The sequence below is a fragment of the Papio anubis genome, chromosome 6 (assembly GCF_008728515.1).
Source record: "Papio anubis isolate 15944 chromosome 6, Panubis1.0, whole genome shotgun sequence".
NCBI classification, from domain to species: domain Eukaryota; kingdom Metazoa; phylum Chordata; class Mammalia; order Primates; family Cercopithecidae; genus Papio; species Papio anubis.
The window spans coordinates 2,593,478-2,619,795 of NC_044981.1; the positions used below are offsets into that span (position 1 = coordinate 2,593,478).

The 26,318-nt window shown below is 42.4% G+C and overlaps 1 protein-coding gene across 4 annotated transcripts in view; it reads right to left on the bottom strand.

Moving 5' to 3' along the window:
* The window catches only part of MYLK4 (myosin light chain kinase family member 4), an 87,530-nt gene extending 64,376 nt beyond the window's left edge, over window positions 1–23,154 (bottom strand). For 2 of the 4 annotated variants that reach the window (XM_009204349.4, XM_009204347.4), the window contains exons 1-2: window positions 22,171–23,154; window positions 20,571–20,841 (exon numbers count right to left, since the gene is read on the bottom strand). In XM_009204349.4, the coding sequence (XP_009202613.2) occupies window positions 20,571–20,841; window positions 22,171–22,220 (321 nt within the window). In that variant the 5' untranslated portion in view covers window positions 22,221–23,154. Of the gene's footprint in view, window positions 1–15,137; window positions 16,910–20,570; window positions 20,842–22,170 lie in introns of those variants that run through there. The other 2 variants (XM_009204346.4, XM_009204348.4) reach the window with 2 other exon arrangements.
* Window positions 23,155–26,318: the final 3,164 nt, after the last annotated feature.

Sequence of the window (26,318 nt, forward strand, 5' to 3'; positions counted from 1 at the left end):
ATCCGCCCGCAGCAGGCAGTTCACACCCTCCACGGAGCTGCCCTTCGGGGAGGTGAGGGACTGAAAGCAAGTGTGTGCTCCCTTGGCCAAACCCAAGGAGGGGAAGCGCTGTCAGCTGGCCAAGATGTGAGCCAACAGGGCACGTAGAAGGATATCCCTGTCAATCTACTGCCCCCGAGGGAGCCCCTCTTTTAATTTTGTGCCTGCTGGCTTGGACTGATCCATTATTCTCGGAGAATTGTCCAGCATAGCCGGAGGAAGGATGCAGAAAACGGGCAAGGAGTTGACTCTGAAAACGGCAGTTTTCCTTCATTGCAACATTGAATGAGGGGCTGTAAGTAGCCACAAGGGCAGGTCCGCATGTGGTTAAAGGCCCTGGCGTTCACCTAACAGGCGAATTTCCAGGCAACATTCTCTTACTCAGCACTTTTAGTCAAAATAATCAGTCCAGTGTCTGAGGAGGAATGAATAGGGCAGTGTAGGAATCCCCTGTTGCTAATGAAACATTTAAAAATCCAGGACAGTAATGGCCTGTGCTATTTAACACAGAGGAGATGCTTACCACAGCCCTTCCACACCCTGTTTTTTTTTCCTTCTTTGCAAAAGGAAAAAAAATAGAATTTATTCATCTTAAAAAAATATGAAGTGAAAAATTATCCATTAGCACAGCAAAGACCTATTTCCAGGAAACGAGTTTTAAAAAGAAAATTCTCAACATCCTAAGGTTGAAAGCGGGAGGTGTCATGACTTTGAACGTGAAGGATGAAAGGGCCACTGTGTCCAGGTGCAGTTCAGGCTGGCCTCGTTTCATCTGTTACGGGAGGCTGCTTAAACCCCTGGTTGTAGTCCAAAAATATCCTGGCAGTTAGCATCCTGCATTAAAATTTATAAACCACGAAAGACCTTTTCTTACAGAAAAGCTAATTCAGGCTGGATAGCCTTTTTAAAAAAAGATTTAAAAGGGGTAGTCATCAGAAGAGGTTATATGGAAAACTAGAGGTAAGTAAAGCTTTTCACTGCCCCAAAACATACTAAAAATATAGCGACAGTAATTTCAGAAGGAAGGGAAACGGTACCAAGCATAATTTCATTTCTAAGAAGTCCCAGGAATGAATCCTGGAACTGCTAGAATTAACTTTTAGGGGTGACAAAAAATGGTAGGAATATCATCAGGAAATGGGACATGACAAGGGGATGAAAACAGGCTGCACCTTGGTGTCTCGGCTCTGGGGCTGGATGAGAGGCCCCAGTTTCTCTGGACTCTAGGTATGCAGGTCTGAAACCTGGTCACTGAGCCATGGCCACTGGAGGGGCTTCTCCCTCTGCCTGGCCGCATTCTTTCACCCCGTGCTGAGCCTTTGCTGAGCGCCTCCAACGTGCCCCGGCTTCAGTCCCCGCTATCCTTCAGGTGCAGATGAAATTCACCTGCTCAGAGATGCCGTCCTTAATCCCTACAGATGAGATAAAATTCCACTGCTCTGGACTCCTATGGCACCTGCTCTGGTCTTAACCCTGAGCGCCCTTTTCCACTGCTGAATTCTCTCTAAGATTGGTGGCGGAGGGGACTGTTTCTTTATTCATCGTTGTATTCAGCCTCCCTCACTCATCCAGCCCACATCCACCCGTTGGGTGCTTAATGAATGCTAGTAAAATGAAGCAATGCTATTTTCTGTGAGTCCAGTTTTATATGCTTAGGTTATCTTTTATGATAAAAGGACCTGAGATTTGGCTCCAAAGTTAGCATTTTAAGGAGACTGATGAGGAAGAGCAAGTGGCAGCAAGTAGGTGACCATGGCATCATCCTTTGAGCAGTGGGGAGGCCGTCCACAGGCAGTCAGGCTGACCATCTCCAGGGAGCAGAGGGTGCACTCCATTTCTGCACAAACTGAAGTGAGAGGGAGGAAGCCTCAACAGACCTGGAAATTGGCCTGGACCAGCCTGCTCATACAACTGCAAAACGCACCTGGAAGATTATAGCCTCCAAGACCCATGCTGGGCTTTGGCCAGACCTTGTTTTGTTCCTGATTCATGTAATCACACATGCCAGCTTCCAAGAAATGGCAAGTTTCTGGAGTGATGGTAATAATACCATTAATAATGATTTTAGCTACCATTTAGTAAGTGCTAACTTTGTGCCAGGCACAGTCCAAGCATTTTATGCACAGTATATATTTACCTGCACAGCAGCCCAGATGAGAACAATAGAGTTAACCCCATATTTCAAATACCCACTCAGCAAGCTGCGGAGATTTACATAGGTCCAGAAGCTCATCATGATGGGCACTGGAAACCCCATTTCTTTGGCCTCTTCTAGAGATCCTAGTGGATATCTGAGCACTCAGGAAGTACTCAATAAATCCTCTCAACTTAGCCAGAGCAGGGTAGAACAAGTCCTTGTATTTCTGTTTACAGAAGCTTCCACCTAGGTCTACACACACAGCCACAGAGTCAGCCTGAGTGGATCCTGGGCTGACAGAGTTTATCGGCCAGCTCTGCAGTGGCCCTAGGAACACCACACTGTGTCTATCATGTCAAGTGACCCCTGAGACCCACTGGAGCTGAGAGAGCCTGAGGAGGATGTTAGGTCAACATCCTGGGTGGTGACCCTACATCACAGAGAGTTCAGGCTTCACTCCACCTAGCCCTGGCTGTTCCTTCCAAACATTCTTTCACTCACAACCTTCCTTGACCCTCTGTCCCCATCTGCTCCCTTGATCTATTTGTGGACATGCTTGGAGCTAAATAACACTGGAGTTGGATTTCATTCAATTTCTCAAGTCAATTCAAGGAAGGTTGACTTTATTATAACTATTCAGGCAGAGAATGGCCCTTCTACCTGCTTTCACACAGAATAAAAAATGGTCTCAACTCTTCTTTAAACTGTCAAATTATATCCTCCTTCTTTTTGAATTATTTATAATCTGTTGGTTTTACCTTGCAAAAATGGGCTTTTGCTACTTCAACCACATGTTAGGTCTTTTATGCAAACTGTAAAAGAAGCCAGCCTTCTGTCAGAGAAAGGTTTCTGACTTCACTAGGTATAAGAGAACCAAATTTTTATCCCCATAAAATTTCTCCTATTTCAGTCTTAGCGCAGCTGGTGCAAAGGCAGAAGAGTTATGGTGGAAATGGAAATACGTGTGTAAAAACTACAGTCCCTACCGTTTTCTGTGAATTCATAATCCCCAGAGACCAACAGACCTCAGAAACCAACCAAGCAATGGGAGGAGCTAGACACTCAATGGTATCAGCCAAAATGAGCATGGAGTGTTCACTCAGAACGAGGAACCACCTAAGAGGCGTGTGTCATCAGCCTCACTCACAGAGAAGGAAGCCGAAGTGGTCACAAGACTAACTGAGCTGTAAGAGGGAGAGAGGATGCACAGTCAGCCCAGATAGAGCTCAAATGTTTTAAAATTTAATACACTTTTTATTATAGTCTAACCAACTCCTAGCAATGACACCATATCACTCTCTCAGCTGTCAGTTGGCATCTCCTGGTATGAGTGAGTTTAGAAGGATGAAGGAGGAAAGTGAGTGGATAGGAATCAAGTGGATTCCCTCCAACAGCACGAACCACACTTCTCATGAGACCCCTGGAGGGTTATCAAAAGCACAGATTCCCAAGCTCCACCTATGAAGATGCTGCTTTGGTGGCTCTAGGGGAACCTGGGAATCTGGATGCTAACCTATTACCCCAGGTGATTCTTATCTACAGTGGTTCTCATCCCGGATAAATAATGTCAGAGCATCCCACAACTTCCTCAAAGTCAAGGTCACTTATCTAATGTGAGTGCCAAAGCCCAAATGGACCACAAACTCCAGACACTAGTGACCTTTCCGTTCAACCCTGGGAACTTATGAGCCAAAAAACATGGTAAGACCAGCCACAGTAGAATGCAGTGGTATTCAGCTGCTCCTCGCCACACGTACTCGTGTTTGCAAACCCTTGCTGGCGGGCGCCTGCCAGAAACTACTCTGTTACAGGATGGAATCTCGCAGGTTGTTCCCTTACCCAGCACATATGTGGCTTTCGCTAAACCATCTGCTGCTTTGCTGACAAGGGCAGACCAAGGAATTTCCATGCTGTCAGCGGCTGTCACAGGGCCACCACCCTTTAAATGGGCAAGGAACTTGGAACCCAGACCTACCCTCCAGGGGACCAATGTGACCCTCCCAGGGCAGAGGGGAGTGCTGCCACTTCACACGTCCTCTCACCGGGGCTTATCTAACTGGCCGCAGGACAAGTTCTGTGTTTCGTAGGCCTGGGAAATCTAATGGAAAGGACTATTATTAGAAATATTTATCTTATCAAGGAAAATATGCTCTTAAAATGTTCAAAAAAGGATGCTGCCCGGTTCCCAAGGAATAGCCTGAGAGACTATATATATATGAGTGACTATATATATATGAATATATATACACATACATATTATACACACACCTAAACATATGTGCATATATGTGTGTGTATTTAAATGTAATACGCATAGGAATATTACTTAGGTAAGCATATATTCACAACTGCAGCAGTACATGTTACCTTTATTTTTCTTTCAGCCATTTTTTGAAGTAAACGTCATTATTCGACTGCAGGAGTTAATGAATATTCTAGTGCTTCTCACACTTTGATGTGCACATGAGTCATCCAGGGACCCTGATAAAATGCAGATTCCTATTCAGCAGGTTGGATGGGGCCTGAGAGCCTGCATTTGTAGCCAGCTCCCAGGGAATGCTGAGGCCCAGGCAGGAGCCACTCTGAGCAATCAGATTCCAGCTTGTGATAGATGACCATGTTTGCATCACACATAAAACAGCACCTATCAAAGCTTAGAATATGTAAAAACAAACAAAACTAAGTTCAGATTAAGGCACTCTTTCTCAGATGATTCAGAAGGAACTTCAGAATCCGGGCAATGCCTCTTAGCATCACTGCAAACAATTCTTCCCGTGTTAGAGCCATCTCAGTAAGAGTTAACAGACAAGTCCTGACTTGCGAGAATCAGGTTGCCTTCTTCATAAGGGGACAGAAAGCACCCACAACTACAGGTGTTTTTCTCTCATTTTCGACACTCTGATCTGAAGGTATGTGAAAAAAGCCAGGGCATGTCAGGCCACTCTGACTGCTCAAAATTGAGTCTGCCAGTCTAGAAATGATTAAAATTCCAATCCTGGAAGCTCTTGGGAAAAAATATACAAATGGTATATTATTCCAAATATTCTGCTATATGAAGGCTGGCCCTATTCATTACATTGTTTAAATATTTGAAATAAGTACATTAATCATTATGCTCACTTCTAAGACATCAAAGAAAAAATCATGCCTAAAATGTATTGGTAATAACTAGAACACAACTGAGAATGGACATGTCTCATGTGAAGGATACAAAGAAATACAGAGAATGATCCCCATGGGCAGTGAGCTCCAGCTTTCCAGGAATGGAGGTCCAAACCCATGAAATAGTATTTATCACACAGGGTCTCAAAACTGTGCACACACCTGGCTCAGCATATGTAATCAATGCGAACTGGGGAGGTAAAATTAGAATCAACTGTGGTGGGATTTAAATCTGGCCTTGAAGGATTTTAAAAGGCATAGAAGGGGAGAGAGAATGAGAACAGGTTTGGGGAAAAACAATGAAGTGGAACAGAAATTAAGTTTTTGGGTCACATCTCTAACAGACAAATTGCTAATTTAATCCTCCCAATAATCCTGCAAGGTTGGCATTATTACACCAATTTGATGAACCAGGAACTGAAACTCAGAAAAGTTAAATGACTTAGGTCACACAGCTGGTAGGTGGTCTCCATAGGGATCTGAATTTGGGCCTATTTGATATCAAAGCCAATCATCAGTCCACCCTAAACCAGCACACCCCAAAGCACATCTTATGGCTCCCTGAAATGGTATGTAGGTCAGAGGAAAAAAGGTCATCGGCGCGGTGGCTCGCGCCATAATCCCAGCACTTTGGGAGCCTGGTGAATTGAATCTAAGTCAGGGAGATGAAGACCATCCTGGCTAACATGGTGAAACCCGTCTCTACCTAAAAAATACAAAAAAATTAGCTGGAAGTGAGGCGAGGCGCCTGTAGTCCCAGATTCTTGGGAGGCTGAGGCAGGAGAATGGGTGTGAACCCGGGGAACCAAGAGCTTTTGCAGTGAGCCGAGAGACTTCTGCCACAGCACTCCAGCCTGGGCGACAGAGCAAGACTCCGTCTCAAAAAGATAGAAAAGGTCAGAAGTCAAATAAATTTTGAAAGCTCTCAGGATAAATAATCATACTGTTACAGATAAAGTTAACATTTATTACATGCTTCCCATGTGCCTGGTTTAAAATATTTGTCATTGTTGTTGTCGTTGTTGCTGCTGTTGTTTTTGAGATTGAGTCTGGCTCTGCCACCCAGGCTGGAGTGCAATGGTGCGATCTCGGCTCACTGCAACCTCTGCCTCCCCGGTTCAAGTGAATCACCTGCCTCGGCCTCCCAAGTAGCTGGGACTACAGGCACCCACCACTACATCCAGCTAAGTTTTTAACAGAAGCCTCTCAGAGCCTTTAACATTCTAACCTGCACTGAAAATCTCTAATATTACGTATTGGAATAATATTTAAAATCTCATATAAGAGAATATTGATCATGCAAAAACATAATATTGAAATAGAATAATGGGAAGTAGACTCTGATGAGTTTCAGTGATAAGTCATTATGTTATGGTGAACCAGCTTAAGACTGTGCCTGGTGGCTTTCCATTCTTCCTTACATGCCCAGCTAATTTCATTTGAAAATACACTCTAACAGACTGTGGCGATTCTCAGGGGAAAAGGACAGAGAATGGAAGGTGGAGAGACAGGTTCCGCTGTGGTATCTAACAGCTAGGTAAGTCAGTGGTGGTTCACCGTTTGACATATTAAGAGACAAAGATTCCGGACAAGACACCAAAGGAATCCCTCCTGCCCCTTTTGTTACATTGATTATAGTAACTGCTGTAATTTCCTAATTTATAAATCCTTGTACACTATTTTGCATCAGGCTCTCATGACACTGAGTAGCATTTGTCCAATAAAATAGTCTGCCTTCTCTTATGTTCTACGAAGCTTATGTTGCTAAGTTCTTATGCACATCAAATAATACTCCTGTAATCCCAGCACTTTGGGAGGCCGAGGTGGGTGGATCAAGAGATCGAGACCTTCCTAGCCAACATGGTGAAACTCTGTCTCTACTAAAAATACAAAAATTAACTGGGTGTGGTGGCGCCCGCCTGTAGTCCCAGCTACCTGGGAGGCAGAGGCAGGAGAATCACTTGAACCCAGGAGGCAGAGGTTGCAGTGAGCCAAGATCATGCCACTGCACTCCAGCCTGGTGACAGAGCGAGACTCCATCTCAAAAAATAAAATAATAATAATAATAATACGATCCTACCATTATGCATTGCTTAATGCTTTTGATTTTCCAGGGCATTTTCACACCTGTGACCTTGGTGGTACTTGGGCATCTTATTCTTGCTGGACTGGATGACGTTCCATTCTCCTTCTTCAGTCTCTGATGGTAACTCATCTGTTCACATCCTTAGAGGACAGTGGGGTGGGGAGGAACTAACACATTTTGCAGTCATACCAGTAGGAATGAAAAGGAGAGATGTAAGATACATTTCAAGAAATCATATGCAGAATTTGGTATCTGACAGGATATGACAGAGGAGGGACAGGGAGTCCATAGCTCCAGGCAATGTGGCATCAAGATGCCAGGATCCCAGCCCAGTGCCTGAGAAATGTGACAGCATCACACACAGAAAGAAATTAAGTGTGGAAAGACATGAAAGAAGAAAATGTCCTTCAGGAAACTAGATCTGTAGGACTCTGAGCTGGAAAGATATTGGGTCATAGACAATATGCCCTATAAATTACTAGAATGGCAGATGGTGTAAAGTTTAGCTACATTAATAGTAAGAGCGTATTGTTTTGTTCATGTAGCTTTTTTTTCTCTAAGCCAAGCACAACACTACAAAGTGTTAACTGCTTTGTACAACAACTCTGTGGGGCCAATGTTATTAACCCCAGATGAGGAAATAGTTGAGAGAGGCTAAACAATATCCTCGGTGTCACAGAAGTAGCAAGAGGCAGAAAATGAAATTCAAGCTGGTGGTCTTATGTGAAACTAGATTGCACAGTAAGAATGTGTCACAGTGTAATTTCTCATTATCAGGCAAAACATGTGAGCAGGCAACCCTGCAAAACTAGCAAATGAGTGACACTATAAAAAGCTAAACAGGATAAATTTTGGATTACCCACCTTCCTGATCTATCTTTAGTGAAATGTCAATTCCACTCTGTAGTCAAGACTGAATTATGATTTAAAAAGTACTGAGCATGGGAAACATATTAATACATTGTTTAACGAAACAAAGTATTTTAGAGCATGCTGGCAAACTGCATTTAGTTGATAATCTTCCAGCCTTATTCTACATGCATGAGGGAATCATTAGTTCCAGTTTAATCTTTCCCAGTAGCTTGTGTGTCCAGGAACAGAGAACTGAGGGTGGCCTGACATCGGTTTCAACAATTAGGATTAGCTTAAAATGCTGTGACTTCACTGCATTGCTGCAGTAACTTTTGCAACTTTTCCCCACTGGAGGTCACTGTTACCTTGCAGTTGCAGAGAAGCCCCTCAATTTGCTGTGGTAGAGAAAGTGGATGTTTTTATCTATATAGGCTGGCTGTAGTGGCATAAAGAAATCAACCAATCAACCGAAGCAACAATCAAATTTAAAACATACTTCAGATCATGTGGCTATAAACTGTCCTTAGAAAATTCATCACTGATAGCAGCTTGTTTTTGAATCCTTAATCTTTCATCTTGACACTTCTTAAGTTGCTGTAACGGTAGATACATGTTATTATATATTTGTCCAAACCCACAGAATGCGTAACAAGAGTGAACCCTAATGTGAACCACGGACTCTGAGTGATAATGATATGTTAGTGTAAGTTTATCAATTGTAAAATATGTCCCACTCTGTTGGGATTGTTGATGGTTGATAAATATTTTTAATTCAGTTAAAATTTCTACAAAGACACCTAAGCACCTGTTTCATATGTAGGGAAAGTGAATGCCTTCAAAGATCAGATGGTATATAGGTTCATAACTTTGGGCCAGTTCCTGACCTCACTAAGCCTCAGGTTGCTCACCTACAAGGTAGAGATAAGAATTCTACCAACTTCGGCCAGGCACGGTGGCTCCCACCTGTAATCCCAACACTTTGGGAGGCCAAGGCAGGCAGATCACTTGAGATCAGGAGTTCGAGACCAACCTGGCCAACGTGGTGGAACCCTGTCTCTACTTAAAATAGAAAAATTAGCTGGCTGTGGTGGCAGGTGCCTGTAATCCTAGATACTCAGGAGGCTGAGGCAGGAGAATCACTTGAACCCAGGTGGCAGAGGTTGCAGTGAGCCGAGATCACACCATTGCACTCCAGCCTGGGCAAGAAGAGCAAAACTCCAGCTCAAAAAATTATACCACCAACTTCATGGGCCACTGTGAAGATTCCACACTAAGTACTTAGCACAGAGCCTGGAACACAGTTAATGCAACAGGAAACATTAGCATTCACTATTATCATCCATTGAGCCAGTCCGGGGGGTATCTACCTCCTGAGGTTGTGGCAGTGTTTGAGTTCACATTTGCAAAGCGCTTAGAATCAGGTCTGGAGCATAGTAAGAACCATTTACACATTTGTCAAATAAAATGAGTGAATAAATAAATATACCCAAATTAAAAGCCTAAATCCAAAATAGGTTACACACAAACACAACTTTAAGACTGTAAAAACGTATCTGTATTATCATCTCAATTCAACATGCTCGTTCTAGCAGGCAGAAAAGAATTAAGACTTCACACTTGTCACTGTCAGTTTTGCAGTTTCTAAATTACTTGGATTGCCAAGTAGTCTAAGGGACATCCTAACATTGGGCGTGCATCTCTGTATCAAGGACAAAAGCACTTCACAAACAGAATTATGTATCTATGTTTACCTTTTAAAGAAATGATCCTGTTTGAACAGATTCTGTCTCTTTTTAAGACCATCAGTAACCATTAATAGGTGAAACCACTTGTGCTCTCGAACCAAACTTGGGTCTGCCAACTTGGCCCGGCAAAGCCAAAGCCAGAGACTGACCCTGGGCTTTTGGCGAGAGAAGAGAGGCATTTATTGTAGGCTGCCAAGCAAGGAGAACCGGGCAGCTTATACTTAACACCCAAACTCTCAGACGGCTTACAGGTAAGCGTTTTTGAAGACAGGAGGCAGAGGTTATAGGCAAAGTCATAAATCAGTATTTTGAGGTTCTATGTTGGTTTAACCTAAAAAGGTGGAATATCATGAAGCGAAGGCCCACAGATCATTGATGTATTTAAAGACTTTCCTATTTGTGATTGATTAAGGAGGGAAAGCTTTGTCTAAAAATTTAAGAAGAGCAGAAAACAATGTTAGGTCTGGCTTATGCATGACCTCTTCCAGGCCTCTCAGGAAGAAATTTAGAACAAAGAGCAGTGGTTAAAGTTTAGTCCTCAGTTCCCCCTTATCTGAGGTCTATGAACCAGCAGATGGCATTTCTTTACTTGGTGTGGGTCTGGGTTTCTGAAAAACAACCCAGGGACATATGTTAAGATGTTATATTTAGTTTTAATAGGGAACCAAACATTTTGTCACTCAAACTTCCTTGGCTATTGTTTTATGCTATTATTATCTTCTTGTTTACTAAGTTGTTTAGTATTCAGGGCTAGCTAGATGTCTGGAATTATTTTGAAGAAACTTAATTTTTTTTTATTTCCACGCTTGGAGGGGAGGGGTGCCCATTAGGCACCTAAGAAGAGTCCCTGCTCTGTCTCACTTGTCTTTGGGTTTCAAGAATTTCTCCTCCAAATAAGAATCATATTGGGCAACCATTACTGGAGACCCCAACCAGAACCAACACAGTGTCTTTTGTGCAGTGGGGCTCAGTAATTATTTGCTGAGTAAATTAATACAGAATCTAGGCATAAATATTTAAAGAAATGCTTAGACACTAAGGAATCTTGGGTGAGTCCATCTAACTTCCCCCAGACTTTCAGTTTCTCTTCAGAGAAGGGTTTGGATGAGCTGACCCCCAAAGTTCCTTAGGATCTATGCATTAAGGTCCCTAATCTTTGAGTCACAGCCTGTGAGTCAGAGCACAGCCTTCAGTGTCCCATTCACTATGGGAATGCCGTGATAACCTGTGTACATCTGAAATCCCAAGTGGAGGAAGCCATGAGTCATGTTTATACTGGTATCCAGTTGAGCACGCAGCATGCTATCACCCTCAATGGCCTGGCGAATCAGATACTTTTCCCTATTAAAAATGGCAAATGAGGTTTTAAAAAAATCATTAAAATTAATATAAAATGCCAGGATGCACTGTACAGGTTGTATCTCCATATTTAAGAAGACCTAGGGCCTAGAGATACTTAAGCACATAAGAGAAATGTACTGACAGCAGTACTAACATACAGCATTTTACATTTTACAGAGAACTTTCACACAGGCATGGTACTTTATTTGGCCGTAAGAGCAACGCCGTGCAGTAGACGGGGCTGCAGAAACTGACCTGCATATACTGTTGAGTAAAGAACTTAAAGAACTCCCCTGAGAGGGCAGAGCCAGGACTGGAAGCTGCATCTCCTGACTCCCGTGGTTCATCTTGAACAGGATATTTAACTGTGAAGGACAAAATTGGGTATAGCGGGACAATCCTTGATGGTGGCATAGAGTGCAAGCTAGGGGCCCACCACGGGGTTCCAAGCCCAACTCTTTTGTATGTGGGTTTTGGGCAGGTCAGTGAGCCTTCCTGGGTCTGTAAGGTGGAGGAAATAGTACCTGCCTCATGGCTGACAGTGAGACTTTAAAGGCATCAGAACAGGCGCACCTCTCCTCGTCCTCCGCGCATGCTCTCCCCCACCTCTGCTCCAGCCAGTACTGTGGTAACCAGCTCCACAGAAGTGTAGTCTGAAAGTGCTTCACCTCAGGCCACCCATTACACCCTCTTTCCAGGGTTCTCTGGCATTGCTGCGGGACCTTCTTGGGAACTGGCATTTATGCATATGCAACTGAAAATGCCAGGGGGACAGTCACCCCGCAAGACCCCCCGATGGTGGAGATGGCGCCCAGGGAATCAGTGCCAGTGCCTGCGTCAGTCCTATGGGTGGGTGGCTCTGAGGTCATCCTGTCTGAAGTAGGCAGCTTGGCAACTCAACCTTGCTGGGGCTTCTCTCCTTCCCTGTTTCATACTCCTCAAGCCCCTACACCTATTCCCTGGAGTCAGTTCACAAAACAAGCCACCCTCATGCATGCTTGGGCTCTGCTTTCTGGTAGGAACTCAGGAATGACATTGTAGAGACGTGGTGCTGGGTACATAAGAAATCCTACATAAACTTTACCTGTTACCTATTTTCTATACTAAACGCTGCCTATGATCTGCCTTCTCCGTGTCTGCTGTCTTGAGGGAAGTGGTCTTTGTTGTCACCATGTGGTGGACAGAAAATGAGAAATAAGTGAAAGGGCCGAATACCACAGGGCAAAGACCTGGAATAGCTTCCTGAGTCGGATGTCCAGAGACTGATTTTGGGCCACTTCATTGCAAGAGGCTTTAGGTGGTTTTATCCATTTTTAAAACTTATGTGTGTGTTATTGTGCATTAGAAAATCTATAAATAAAACATCAAAACCATGATTTCACTTTATTTTTGCTTTGATTAAAAATGTCTTAAATGACTCGACATATGAAAAATATTAACAGAAATAAAGATAGCACGTAAATATAGCAAAAATCATGATAGTGGTGTGTGAAAATAAGATCTGGAAAACGAATAGATAAACGTGCATTTTATGACCATTATGTTTTAGGTAAGTGGATAGGATCGTAGTTTGGGCATCTGTATTTAGGGACTTTGTTTTCAAGTATGCTAACCATTCTCTTACTTGGAAACACAGACTTGATTTGCAACATTTGTGTTTTTGACAATGTTGTTTTAACTTTCAGAGAGAGCAAATAAAGATCTTTTTCTCATGTTAAAACAACAGAAATGGCATAAAACTATCATAATTTTAATTACTCTAAGAAGCTGAAACAACATAGACATAAGTATGACTCATCTGTGCGTTTGGTCAAGGACACTCAGAATTTACATGGGCAGGTATCTACACACAGTACATTGGAAAACCTTTTTATTGCTCTCTGTCTTGAATGGAGATAGAGCACATTCATATCATAAATAGGATTCACTGATACTGCGACAAAAGATAGTTCTTAAAACTGCTATGCTTGTAGATATTTCAAAGACAATAGTTTGCTCACATTTCTGAATATCCATTAGCAATAAGAAAAGCTATGAGGACATGTACACTCTAATTTAAGAGAGATTTCTTTATGGCTAAAAAGTTGCAAAAACATTCTGAAATATACATCTACAATACTCCTAATTAACTCACAAAACTTGTTGACTTTGTCACTGGGAAATGCTATGAGGGCTACAATCTTATAGCTTGAGTGAGTAACACATTCTTTTCCACATGGAAGATGAAGATGAAAGCCCTCATAGTACTTCCCATAGGAGAAATGTAATTCTCTTGGCATCTCCCACAGGAGATACGACAAACAGCGAAAAATGATTAACCCTTGGGCAACAGTGACTGCCTAAAAACATAGACTTCACCATGATGCTAGGTCAGACCTGCAGAGAATTATAACATTTTGTGATTGCTTACTTAAAAAAAAAAAAATCTTCCTTTCTTCCATCTCTTTCACTTTCTCCTCAACTAAGACAGATCAGATGATTGACAAGCCATTCCAAGACTGGGTAATTCCTCTTAATATGAACTTGATGCTCCAGAAATATTTGCTGTGGAAAGCTTCCCTGGGAAGGCTCAGGCCACGGGGAAAGCCCGACTCCTCTCCGACTTCTGAACACCAGCAAGAGGCAGAGTTGGTGGCTTCTTATTGAATAAGAAATAAATATGGCATTTATACACAGGTACAGAGATAGATTGTCTAACTCCCCTAGAGAAATTTTTTTAACTGCATGCGTTGTCGATGGGCCAACAGCACCCCAAAGGAATGAAAATTGGTTCTTCTGGGGGTGTGTGAAAAAAATCTTACTCTTTTGTAAGATTTGTATATTACAAATCTGTAATATTTAGGTATAGCGGGACAATCCTTGATGGTGGCATAGAGTGCAAGCTAGGGGCCCACCATGGGGTTGCCATCTGTATAAAGCACAGATATACAAACAAGGCATCAACAGGTATGCAGTATATATGTGGTATTAAAATTGAATGGGAGGAGTCAACTAAGGGGAAAAAACCCTAAAAGGTCTAGGAGGGGGTGGATGATAATGAAAAAAAGGCTGAGAAACACTGCCATAAACCCACCTTCAGACAGAACAATGATTCAGACTGTTTTCCATAGTGCTTTCTAAACTGTTCTGTATTGTTTTAAAAATAATTTATCATATGCTAATTGATAAGAGAGCTAAATATGTGCAACGAGCTGTCTTCCCAGAAGTGAATACCCTCTCTTGAAAAGTGCTGACATTCTTAGAACAGGAATTATTTCTCTTCTTCCAGAATTCTGCTACGCTCCTGACTGAATTCCATTCCGGAATAGCTATGGTGTTACATGAAACGCATTATCAGGCAACGGCTCAAAGGAGAAAGCAGAGAAGGCTATGCTCAGAAGGGCTGGTCACTGCACGTGCTGTGTTTGCGATCAATTTCTTAGTAAGAATAAAAGCACTTTTGCTTATGTTTTATTTTCTTTTCATAAGTCATATAAGAAGTAGGAGAATGAAGAGATATGGACATTATTTTTAGCTCTGACAAACAAAAACAGATCACCAACTTTAATATGCACAGGGAATCCCTGCCCGTGAGGTTCCCCAAAAGTTGGTGCAAGTGTTTGAAAGGTTGAAATGTGCCACATGCCACTATTATTACCCCAACTGCCCCTAAGGCCAGGGTCCTGGGCAGAGATTCAGCCAGGGCATGCATTCCATTTTCTTTGGCAAGTGCCACTCCCAGGTTGGAAACATTCAAACAAAATGAATCTGTCTTAGATCAAACTGATTTTACTACCTGCACGTCCTCAAGAGCAGGAGCCTGCCAATGGCCTCCCCGGGTCATCACGAACCGGATCAAGCGCCAGAGAACTGAAGACGAGAGAAGGCACACGCTACCTACAACCCAGACGTCTTTTCTTCTGAGTGTGAAGTCCATTCTCTGGGAGCAGCTGTGGATGTCGCTTGGCTTATATGTTCCTTCCCTGCCCTGATCTAGCACCAGCACTTCTCAAGTAGTGTCACCCTTTGCTCTGCCCCGAGGAGTGGCTGTCACCGAATTACAGAGGGTTCTTGCAGAGTCCTGCTTGGACGTCTCCAGTTACGTGATCAGCAAATAATCTGCCTCTTTAAAAGGAAAAATATGATGGCCTTGTGTGACAGATCTGAAACAGGTGTAGGGGCATCGGGAGACCTGCTGGCAATAATTTACAGCGCCGTGAACGCGCGTTTGTTCCCAGTTCAAGGACAATTAGCACCACTGTATCTGGCATCTGCTGGCTGCCAAGGCTGGGCCACCGCCAGGGAGCTTTCTCCTGCCCTTACAGGGTGAGGAGCACAGGGATGGGGGTGGGGAAATGCAACTTTAAAAATCACAAAACCTCTGCCCTCAGACTTGTTATTTTGAGATCTAAGTTATAGTCATTACGGGTGGTGCTGATGGTACAATTTCACAGCAGATGGTCAGGAAATGCCACCTGGTGTTAAATCCACCAACTGCAATCAAAATAGGAAGATCCACACTTTACTCCAACCCACTCCATCTCTCTGTACATCCTGTTAATAAATATTTTGCTTTGCTTGGTCTTGGGGACATTTGTACCAGCCATTTAAACACTCCAGGGACTGTGTGGTCCTGAGTCTGCCGGGGCCGTGCTTGTTTCTACCCTCACAGCTTTGGGATACCCCCTGGTTGGGATATGGAAGAATTTAAGCCAGGTTTTCAAAAAGAATTATTCCCTATGACGGCAGGCTTTTAAACACAAATCAGCAAGGGTTAGGATCAATTCAGGCGCGGATGTGGAACAGTGGGCCATGCTGACGTATTTTTGTAGAGTGAGTATTCACAACCTGTGTCCTACTTTTGTACTTGGGACCATGCCTTTTGGATGGAGGATGAGTAACTGGGGGTGAACAGGAAGGAGGGGAAAACCAAGGGACGAGGAGGTGAGCACAGACAACCCCGGGCCTCAGGTGCAGGGATGGGGGTGGTACACGGAGGAAAGCAGTGAGAAGCACACAGGGCCGAATGGTTGACTGGGAGTATTACCGGGCACACCTGTGTTTCATTAAGCAAGCAGAGGGGTGTGGTGGTGTATATGAAACAGAGATCCTACTACATATTCAAGTAAATCTGAGGGAAATACAACACGAGGGCTATTTGCTATATAGATAACAGAGAACTGACAAAAGAAAAAAACCCGGATTCAATTGTACAAAAATAATACTAATTACAGTTATGAAACCTGTTCATCATTTATAACTTAATGGTATGGATACAGTAGCTATCAAGCTCATCACTCATGTGAGTCAGACCAATTTGAAAATTTTACTTGATTTCAACACCACGCCATGTGTGTATGTTTAGATCTAGTTTATTATGGCCTACGGTCATCTGCTGAAAACTTTTAAAATTTTACATGGTAGGTAGAATTTAGGTGATTTTGAACAGCCTTTGGAACATAATGGATTGAGAAAAGTCACTAGAAAACAGAATAAAAAGGAAAGTAGGAAAAATAGGCCACGCACAGTAGCTCATGCCTATAATTCCAGCACTCTGGGAGGCCAAGGCGGGAGGATCACTTCAGCCCAGGAGCTCAAGACCAGTCTGAGCAACACAGGCAGACCCCTGTCTCTACAAAAAAACACAAAAAGTAGCCATGGGTGGTGGTGCATGCCTAGACCCAGCTACTTGGGAGGCTGAGGCAGGAGGATCATTTGAGCCAGGGAGGTCGAAGCTGCAGTGAGCCGAGATCACACCACTGCACTCCAGCCTGGGTGACAGAGTGAGACTCTGTCTCAAAAAAAAAAAGAAAGGAAACAAACAAGAAAAATTAAAAGAGGCCGGGTATGGCGGCTCACGCCTGTAATCCCAGCACTTTGGGAGGCCAAGGCAGGTGGATCACGAGGTCAGGAGATCGAGACCAGCCTGGCTAACATGTTGAAACCCCGTCTCTAGTAAAAATACAAAAAATTAGCTGGGCGTGTTGGCAGGCACCTGTAGTCCCAGCTACTCAGGAGACTGAGGCAGGAGAATGGCGTGAACCCGGGAGACAGAGTTTGTGGTGAGTGGAGATTGCGCCACTGCACTCCAGCCTGGGCTACAGAGCCAGACTCCATCTCAAAAAAAAAAAAAAAGAAAAATTAAAAGAACAAGAACTTAAGTAGAAGGAAGAAAAGTAGGCTATGAAGTGTTTCATAAACTCAATAAAACATAGAGGAAAGAAAGAAGATAGTTAAAAATAAATTCAGTAGAAGAAAAATAAAAGAAATAGAAAAATCTGATTAAAAGCAGAAAAAAAGAGAATCTGAGTTTTATCAAACTATTTTAACAAATATAAGTTGTTAAATCTATATAAAATTCTTCCCCTATTGGGACTGGGGAGTAATTCCAGACTCTAAAGAAATTGCACAGAAAGATTCCAGAACAAAGCTTTCATGTCACCAGAGAGCCTGAAATTGAGAGTAAATTCTTTCCAGTGCACCACAAGGGATGTTCCTACTATGATTAGCCGTGCTAATCTTCTCAAAGAGAGAAGGGATGAGAGAGAAAGGGGAATAGGTGGAGAAAATCGACAAGCATTTTTTTATAGTCCCTGGAGAGAAAAGAGTGGCATTTTAAAGATTTACTGCTGCCCAGCAGAAGATGAAGACGTGTTAATCTAGCTCTGTCTGCATACCTGAAGACATCTGAGCTGCCGGAATGTCCTTCTCCACCCACCCACTGCCAAGCCTGCTGGCTGCCCTGGCACCCACCAACTGGGCAGGCAGGGGCTCCAGGCCATGGAGAGGAGAACTCTGTGCCTCTAACACGTGCACCTATCCATTCTCCACGTGGACGCAGACAGACAGGAAAATTTATTGCAGACATCTCTAGGCCCTTCTCCATTTACAAGTAAGAAACTGAATGGGATACATGGAGCTCCTAGTGACTCCTTCCCACCTTCCGCAGGGTGTCAACTGCAGGACCGAAGCCAGGAGGCCCGAGTTTCAGAAGGGATATGAGACTTACTACAAAGGACATTCTCTGATGGTTTCTAGGGGTTAAATTACAGTCTCAAGTTTTCCCTCAAAAACACCCTAAAAATATTTAACTTCCAAATTATCAACTTCTGGAGGCAGTTTGCTATCACAAAAGTGATATCCCTACATATATTTATGTTCTAACTTAGCACTATCTAACTCTTTTTTTTTTTTTTAAATCTTCAGAAACAGAGTCTTGCTCTGTTGCCCAGGCTGGAGTGTAGTGGTGCAGTCATAGCTCACTGCAGCCTTGAACTCCTGGGCTCAAGCAATCCTCCTGCCTCAGCCTCCCAAGCAGCTGGGACTACAGATGTGTGCCTGGCTATTTTATTTGGTTTTTTTTGTTTTTTTTTTTTTTTTTGTAGAAATAGATGTCTCACCATGTCACCTGGATTGGTCTCAAACTCCTGGCCTCCAGTGATTCTCCTGCCTCAGCCTCCCAAAGTGCTGGGATTACATGTGTGAGCTGTGCGTCCACTCCCGCCTCAGCCTCCCAAAGTGCTGGGATCACATGTGTGAGCCATGCGTCCACTCCTGCCTCAGCCTCCCAAAGTGCTGGGATTACATGTGTGAGCTATGCGTCCACTCCCGCCTCAGTCTCCCAGAGTGCTGGGATCACAGGTGTGAGCCACGTGCCCACTCCCGCCTCAGCCTCCCAGAGTACTGGGATCACAGGTGTGAGCCGTGCGTCCTTGCGTCCAGCTTCTCTCACTCTTCAGAGTGTTGCCCATTTATAAAAATTGTATCACAGAATTTGAAGAAAAACAGTACTTGAAAGATAACGAAATTCATATAAACTATTACGGTTAGTTGATGATTTCAAAGTTATCCAAGAAGAATATTTTTTCTTCTCTGTCCTACCGAAATTAATAAACAGAAAAAATTATCCTGTTTGTACCACTAAGAACCCTAATGAGAAAGTCATGTCTCACTTGATTTTGCCTGTAGATAATTCGACTTGGTCTATATTGAACTCATGGGGAAAGCAGAAGTCTCAAAAAAATCTGTTTCAATCTGACTCATTCTCCAGCACATTTTGTCATTTCTTACTCACTTACAATAAAAAGCCTCCTAGCCCTTTTATATACAATATCTCTATTTCATTGTCTGTTGCATTGTTAGAAACGCCCTTCCTACCTGAATAGTGTTTTTCAGAACAGTAGGTGGGCAAAGAAGGATGTTTTCCAGACCTGCCTGATAAGAATCACTTGCTCTGATTATCAAAAATAATGGTTCCCAGCCCTCAACCAGAATTCACTTAAACAGATCTGTTTGTTCCAAAAACACTTTTGGTGCCTATTTGTTCCTGTTACTGGGAAAGCAACTGAGAAAACATGAACAAATAACACGAGGTCCCAACGTTAAGGAGCCTTGTCTAGAGAAAGGTGATCAACATGTTCAAAACCACCGCATGTGCTGGAATGAAGGCATGGGCAAAATGCTTGATGCTCCCACCGGGCAAGGAGTCAATGGATGATGGGCAGGAACTGACCGGGCCAAGGCAGGGGAGGGAATTGATGCTGCTGCTAACACATATTAAATGCTTACTCTAGTGACAGATACTAGGCGGAGTGCTTTACAGACGTGATCACACCTAATTTTCACAACTACTATTATCTCACTAATTCAGATGTGGCAAGCCCTTGGTTAAATTAATATTTTTCCCAAGAACAAGCAGCTGGAATTGGGCTCAGAGCTCTCGTTCTGCACAGAGGAGGATACGAGCCCCCCAGTCATGCCATCAGCAAGTCTTTCTTGTCCCTTCTCTGAACTTCACTATCAACAGCTCTGCCATCTACCCCGTGAGGAACTCAAGGTCTGGAGGAAAGGAGAAACTTCTTTTAGCAGAAAGGTTGTGCCTCTCACAGCCCTTTTCTGAATTTCAAGCCCAAATCCATCATGTTAAAGGATTCTTCTTCATTTCCGCAAGCTGACTGTATAATTCCTAAGCCACTAACTATAAAGTGAAGTAGACTGCTGGCAGAAATGCAGCTTCAAAGGCCTCCTAATTATTTACCAAACACAATTGTATAGTTGACACGCACGCTTCTCGGTGAAGCAAAATGGAATGGTGCCTAGTCATAAACTTTCTTTAATTGTACTCACAAGTAAAAACAGAATTTGGAAAGGGTTGATATATGGCTCCACGACATTAGAAAAGATAAGACAGAGTGAATATTTTTAGGAGACTAAATTAGCACATGATTACCTCATTATGTTCAGGTCTTGAATCCTGGTCCCCAGAATTTTCTTCCAGAAAATGCTTCACTTTCTCCACCTCTTCCCTGCACTGAAAAAAGGCCATTTTCTCCAGCTCGTTGCTGTTGTAACACGTGTTGAATTCTTCCAGCCTCTTCACTTTCAACATCTTAGTAGTGAGTCCAATTAAGCTACTTTCTGGAGTGTGGTTTTCGTCTCCCTCTGTCTCCGATTTATAAACCAAGACACAATTCTGACTCTTCAGTGCTTCTTTCTCTTGACTGCAGAGAAAGGAAACACAGAAAGTTCTCATCACTTATTCACACATTTGACTTCTTGGGAAAATGACCAGTGAGAATTTGGAAGTCTCTTCTGTTTAAACTGGAGAGAGGATCCAAAATTAGGAAAAGAAATACTAACATTCATATTGAGTTTCCAACATTGGAACTTTAAAAGGAAAAATATTTTTTTTACTTTAAAATTACAAAAGCAAACAGTAAGAAGCAATGTCAAGTTTCACTGGATGATGAAATATGCTCCTCATTGCATAAAATAAGCTGCAGATCAAGTGGCCACTTTAAATGTGAAGTATAAAGCATCTTTGGGCTTAATTGGAACCGCAGGTTTTGCAGCCCAGTGGGAAGCGCTTGTCACAGAAGGCGTCTCTCCTGCTTCCCCTGGCCTCCCTCTCCAGAGGGATCCCCCGCAAATGAGTCCTTTTCCAGATCTCTTCTCTACCTATGCCTGAAAATGTGTGGTGTTCATTTGTGAAAAGAAATTCGTTTCCTTACAGTCCTCTCACGTGGACAGCACACCCAGATACCTTTCTTTGCCTCTGCATTAACAGCTATGTACCGAGAAGTTCAGAGTCTTTTCACTCTCCTTAAAATACTTTCCTCACAAATGAAGCGATGCAGAATACAGAATACGCTTTGATACTAGAGACATATACACACGTCTGTATGGACCCATCACTTGATTGCATAGAGATGCAGGGAGATGGAGAGAGTTGAATTTGTGCTGGTTCCGCATGGCTGACCACTGAGGCCCCCTGGTGGACATTTTCTGAAAAGCGCCTCTTCCAGCATTTTCTCAGCTTAAAAACCATATTGTGATTCTCACCACAAAACTGAATATTTTGTTTTCTCAGCTCCTACAGTAAAATGACACTCTTCAGTTCCAAAGTGTTTAAAGTTCACTGCTCTAAAAAATTATACTTATCCACATAAGGAGCTTACATTCAAACAAATAAAAATGCAAATATTAATACTATCAACCAGAGCTCTACAGATACATCACAGACCATGCTTAGCATTCTTTCAAATTGCCCTGAAAAAATTATTAAAATAAGGAAACAAATGCATGGCTATTTCTAAGGCAAACTACAACTAAAATACTATGGTTAATTGCAGATGAAACTCAAGTTGGATCAGGAAGCCACACAAAATTAATGCATTAAAACAAAAGTTTAGGTTTAAGATACAATAATTTTGCAAAGAAATATTAAATATTAAGCTCTACCTGAAGTTTGGTACAATTTGTTATTGAAGGTAACTTAGAAAAAAGGGAAGGAGATTTGAGAGGTTATAACAATAAACAAAGATAATTACCATTGATAGGATAACATCGAAGAGCTTGAGCCATTCCAAGTGTAGAGCATACGTTCCAGAAGATAAAGAGAAATTTTGCAGAATTCAAACTGACTATTGAAGTCTCTGGTGACAGTTTTGACTCTCAGTCATATAAATCTTCTGAAAAGACAAGTGTCCACTACGAGAGGAAGTATCTTCTCTCTGAAATGCCACTTTGAGCCTCTGTTTAAATTAATATGGCTCTTGATCTCATGTTGCTCAGCTGTTGCCTTCTTAGTCAGATGGGGAAGAATATTAATTTTAGACACCAGGCTTTTCAAGGCCAATGGCTCCATTTCAGAGGTCAGGTAAGGAGAGGATAAACCGGGAACACTGGATGAAATATCACCTTCACCTTTCCCTCGTATCATTGTGTCAATACTCCTGGATTTACAAAGCTAGATTTGTCCTCGGCAATCATCTGCCTGGACCTTCTGCCCCTTTCAGACTCAGGATTATTTAAGTGCTCGTTAAATTTCCCCCAGTCGGGGAAATGCCAGGTGTGGCAACCCCACAGCCACCTCTGTTTGCCCATCTTATGCTTTCAGCATATCCAACTGTAATATAGAAGATCTTCTGAAAGCAGTTAGCAAGTTTGTTTTAATTTTCTCAGTTCTTAAAGATGTTTGCAAAGTCTCCAAACATTTACAGCTCTAGGGAAAGGTCAAAGGCACAGGCATCCAGGAAACAGGAATAAATTTTTCATAAACTTTCCTTAAGCAACACTAGGACTTCCCCCGTAGTTTTTTGCACAGACCAAGAAAGGGGCGTGTCAGCCCACCTGCCCGACTCTCACAGCAGCGCATCCCTCGATTCACTGAAGTGACATAAAACCTTAATTGCCCAGAGGCTGGACTTTGCACTCTAGACAACTCTGCAATTTTTCAGGGCCTGGCCAATTGTCACCTCTTATTTGGAGCCTGTGCTAGCCCCTCTATGCCCCATTATAACACCAGCCTCTGCTGCTCTTCTGTTTCTTTAAAAAAAAAAAAAAAAAATTCCTTATTTTTAATTCAGATCAATGCATTCCATGTGAAATAAAAACACACATTTTTCCATTCTATGTAGTATTAATGAATTATAGCAAAACCTTTTTTTAAAACACAAAACGCTTGTTATTTTTCAGATTAGAGAGCTTTGTTCTTCAGGAAAAGTAATGAAGCGGAACTATAAATTTGTGAGAGATAAATTATCTGACAAAATTATTATATAAAGACTAAGCTGGTTTGAGGTTACCAATTTTGTTAGTATAATTAAATTGCGTAGAAGTACTGATAAGGCAACAAATGCCCTGCCAGAAGCAAAACGTGTGTGGGCTGCTGCTGATCCAACCACATCCTCCACCCAGACCACCACCACGCAGAAGCCGACTTGCCATCTCCTTGGCTCCAGGAAACCAACCGCAGGCTCGAGTGAGCCAGAGGCCAGGAGAATCTGCTCCTTTGCTTACTTTTTTGTAATAAACTTTTCCTTTTAGAGTAGTTTTACATCTATAGAAAAGGGGCAAAGGTAGCTCAGAGTTCCCCTTGCCCTGCACCCCGAATCCTCCGTTTTTAGCATCTTACGTTGGTATGGTATACTTGTCACAATTAATGAACCGTGGTGAACATTATTATTAACTAAACTCAATACTTTATTGTTGTTGGGTTTTTTCCCCCCCAGATGCCCCTTTTCTGCTCCAGAATCCCTTGCAGGCTTCCACATTACATTTAGAATCAGTAGGATTTATGATAGATTGGGTATGGGGTGTGAAAGAAAGATGGTAGACACCTTTGCAAATTTTCTCCTGAGCACTGGAAAGAGACAGTGAACATTAACTGAGATGGAGAAGGCCGTGGGAAGGGCAACTCTAGAGGGAAAGGTCAGGCATGAAGTCTCCGGCAAGCCCAAGCCCATTAAACGCTCAAGTTGAGTAGGCTGTGGAGATAGAGACTGGAGTTCAGGGGAGGGGTGTAGGCTGGAGAAAAGAATTTGGAAGGCATCCACATATAGATATTTCCATGCACAATATACATTCAATACATATTTGATTAATTGCTAGACAGAATGATCTTTAATTGTGTCTACTTGCCCTAAAAAACAAGTCAATTAAAATAATCCGTGCTACTTGTCTTCTAAAATTAGTGTCTGGTTCTGGTTGTCTGGTTCTGCTACATCACACTGTTCCCACCTTCCGATGGCAGACGGGACAAGCACACTGCTGGCACAACACTTGACCACAAAAAAGCAAGTTATACATGTATCGTCATTCTGGTCTATCCGCCTAGCCTCGGGACCCTCAGTCCATACCCATAAAATGTTCTGTATGCTTAAAATGCTCTTATACCCGGAAAAATGCATTAGTGAGGAATATGAGCAGGCCCAAGAACACTTTTCCAGTATCTGCATATTTTGGAGTTACACTTCTTTAAAAAATACCAACATCAGGAAAATAGCACCCTACAGAGCCATGGAAAAGAATCCCTTGATTCTTTTCAAGGGGCATTTCCGTTAGCTGAGTAAGAGACTGTGCTGTCAAAGGAGCCACATGAAGAAACACCATCGATAGCTCTTGTCTCCTGGTTGGCTTTGAAACCCGGCCGGATTACACTACGAGTTTCTGTTTCCACACAGCATTCTGAATGTTTCCAGAACAAGGCCTCTTGAATGTTTACACACAAAAGTGGAGCAACAGCACAAATACCAAAATGCAAATAAAAAGCTACTGCATCCCTGTTATCCACGTTAAAATAGAACTTCCTTACTTTCAAAAATCACCACTGAATACGACCCCTAAAAACAAAGATTGATAAATTGCACTTCCTCAAAATTCAAAACGTTTGCCTTTGAAAAGACACTATTAGGAAAATGAAAAGACCAGCTACAGATGCGTAGAAAGTACTGTGAAGTCACCTATTTGACAAAGGACTGTGTCCAGTATATATAACTTAATAATAGTATGACAAAACATTCCAGTTTTTTAAATGGACCAAAGATTAAAACAGACCTCACCAAAGAAGATATAAAAATGGTTAATAAGTACATGAAAAAAATGTTCAAAATCAGTCATCTGGGAGATGCAAATTAAAACCACAAGGAAACATCATTTCACACCCACTAGGAGAGTTATAATAATAACGAGAAAAAAAAATAAAAGACAGGTTGGGTGTGGTGGCTCACACCTGTAATCCTAACACTTTGGGAGGCCAAGACAGGAGGATCACTTGAGTCCAGGAGTTTGAGACCAGCCTGGGCAACATAGTGAGACCCCATCTCTACCAAAAAAAAAAAAAAAGACAAGACAGAGAAAAGCAAGTGTTGACAAGGATACGGAAAAACTAGAACCCTCACCAAATATGTTGATGGGAATATAAAATGGTACAGGTGTTTTATTAAAGAGGTTGGCAATTTCTTAAAAAGTTATTTCCTATATGACGTAAAATTCCTCTCCTAGGTATCTACATCCAAGAGAAATAAAAACATATGAACACGGAAACCATGGCACATGAATGTTCACAGCAGCATTATTCACAATCGCCAAAAACTGAAAACAACCAAAATGTCCATCAGATGGTTTGGGAACTGGGAAAGGATAATGTGGTATACTCACACAAATGGAACACTGTGTAAGGAAAAGGAATGAAATACGGGCATCTACTACAACGTGGATGAGCAAAAACACTGTGCTAACTGAAAAAAAAAAAAAGGCAGAAACATAGACCACAGATTGTACGATTCCATTTGTATAAAATGCCGAGAAAAGGCAAATCTATAGACATAGAAAGCAGACTGGCGGTTGCCTGGGGCTGGGTGCAGGAATGGGGGTTAACTGTAAATAGAATCTTACCAGATGATGTGTTGTAGTGATGACCGTACAACTCATTCAGTTTCTTAAAACTGTGCAGAATTGTGCACTTGAGATGGGTGAATTTTATAATATGTAAATTATACTGCAATAGAGTCATTAAGAAAAAAGAAAACCCAATAATATGATTAACAAAAAGCAAGCTTGTTAAAAGGAGAGGAAAAAACTGAACACTTTGTGACCATCTGTCCCCAGTGACCAAGGCTGGGATCCAGGGAAACATAAATTATATTCCACACTTGCCAGGTCCCCTAGGGCCAAAGAAAAGGAATGGTGAGCAGGA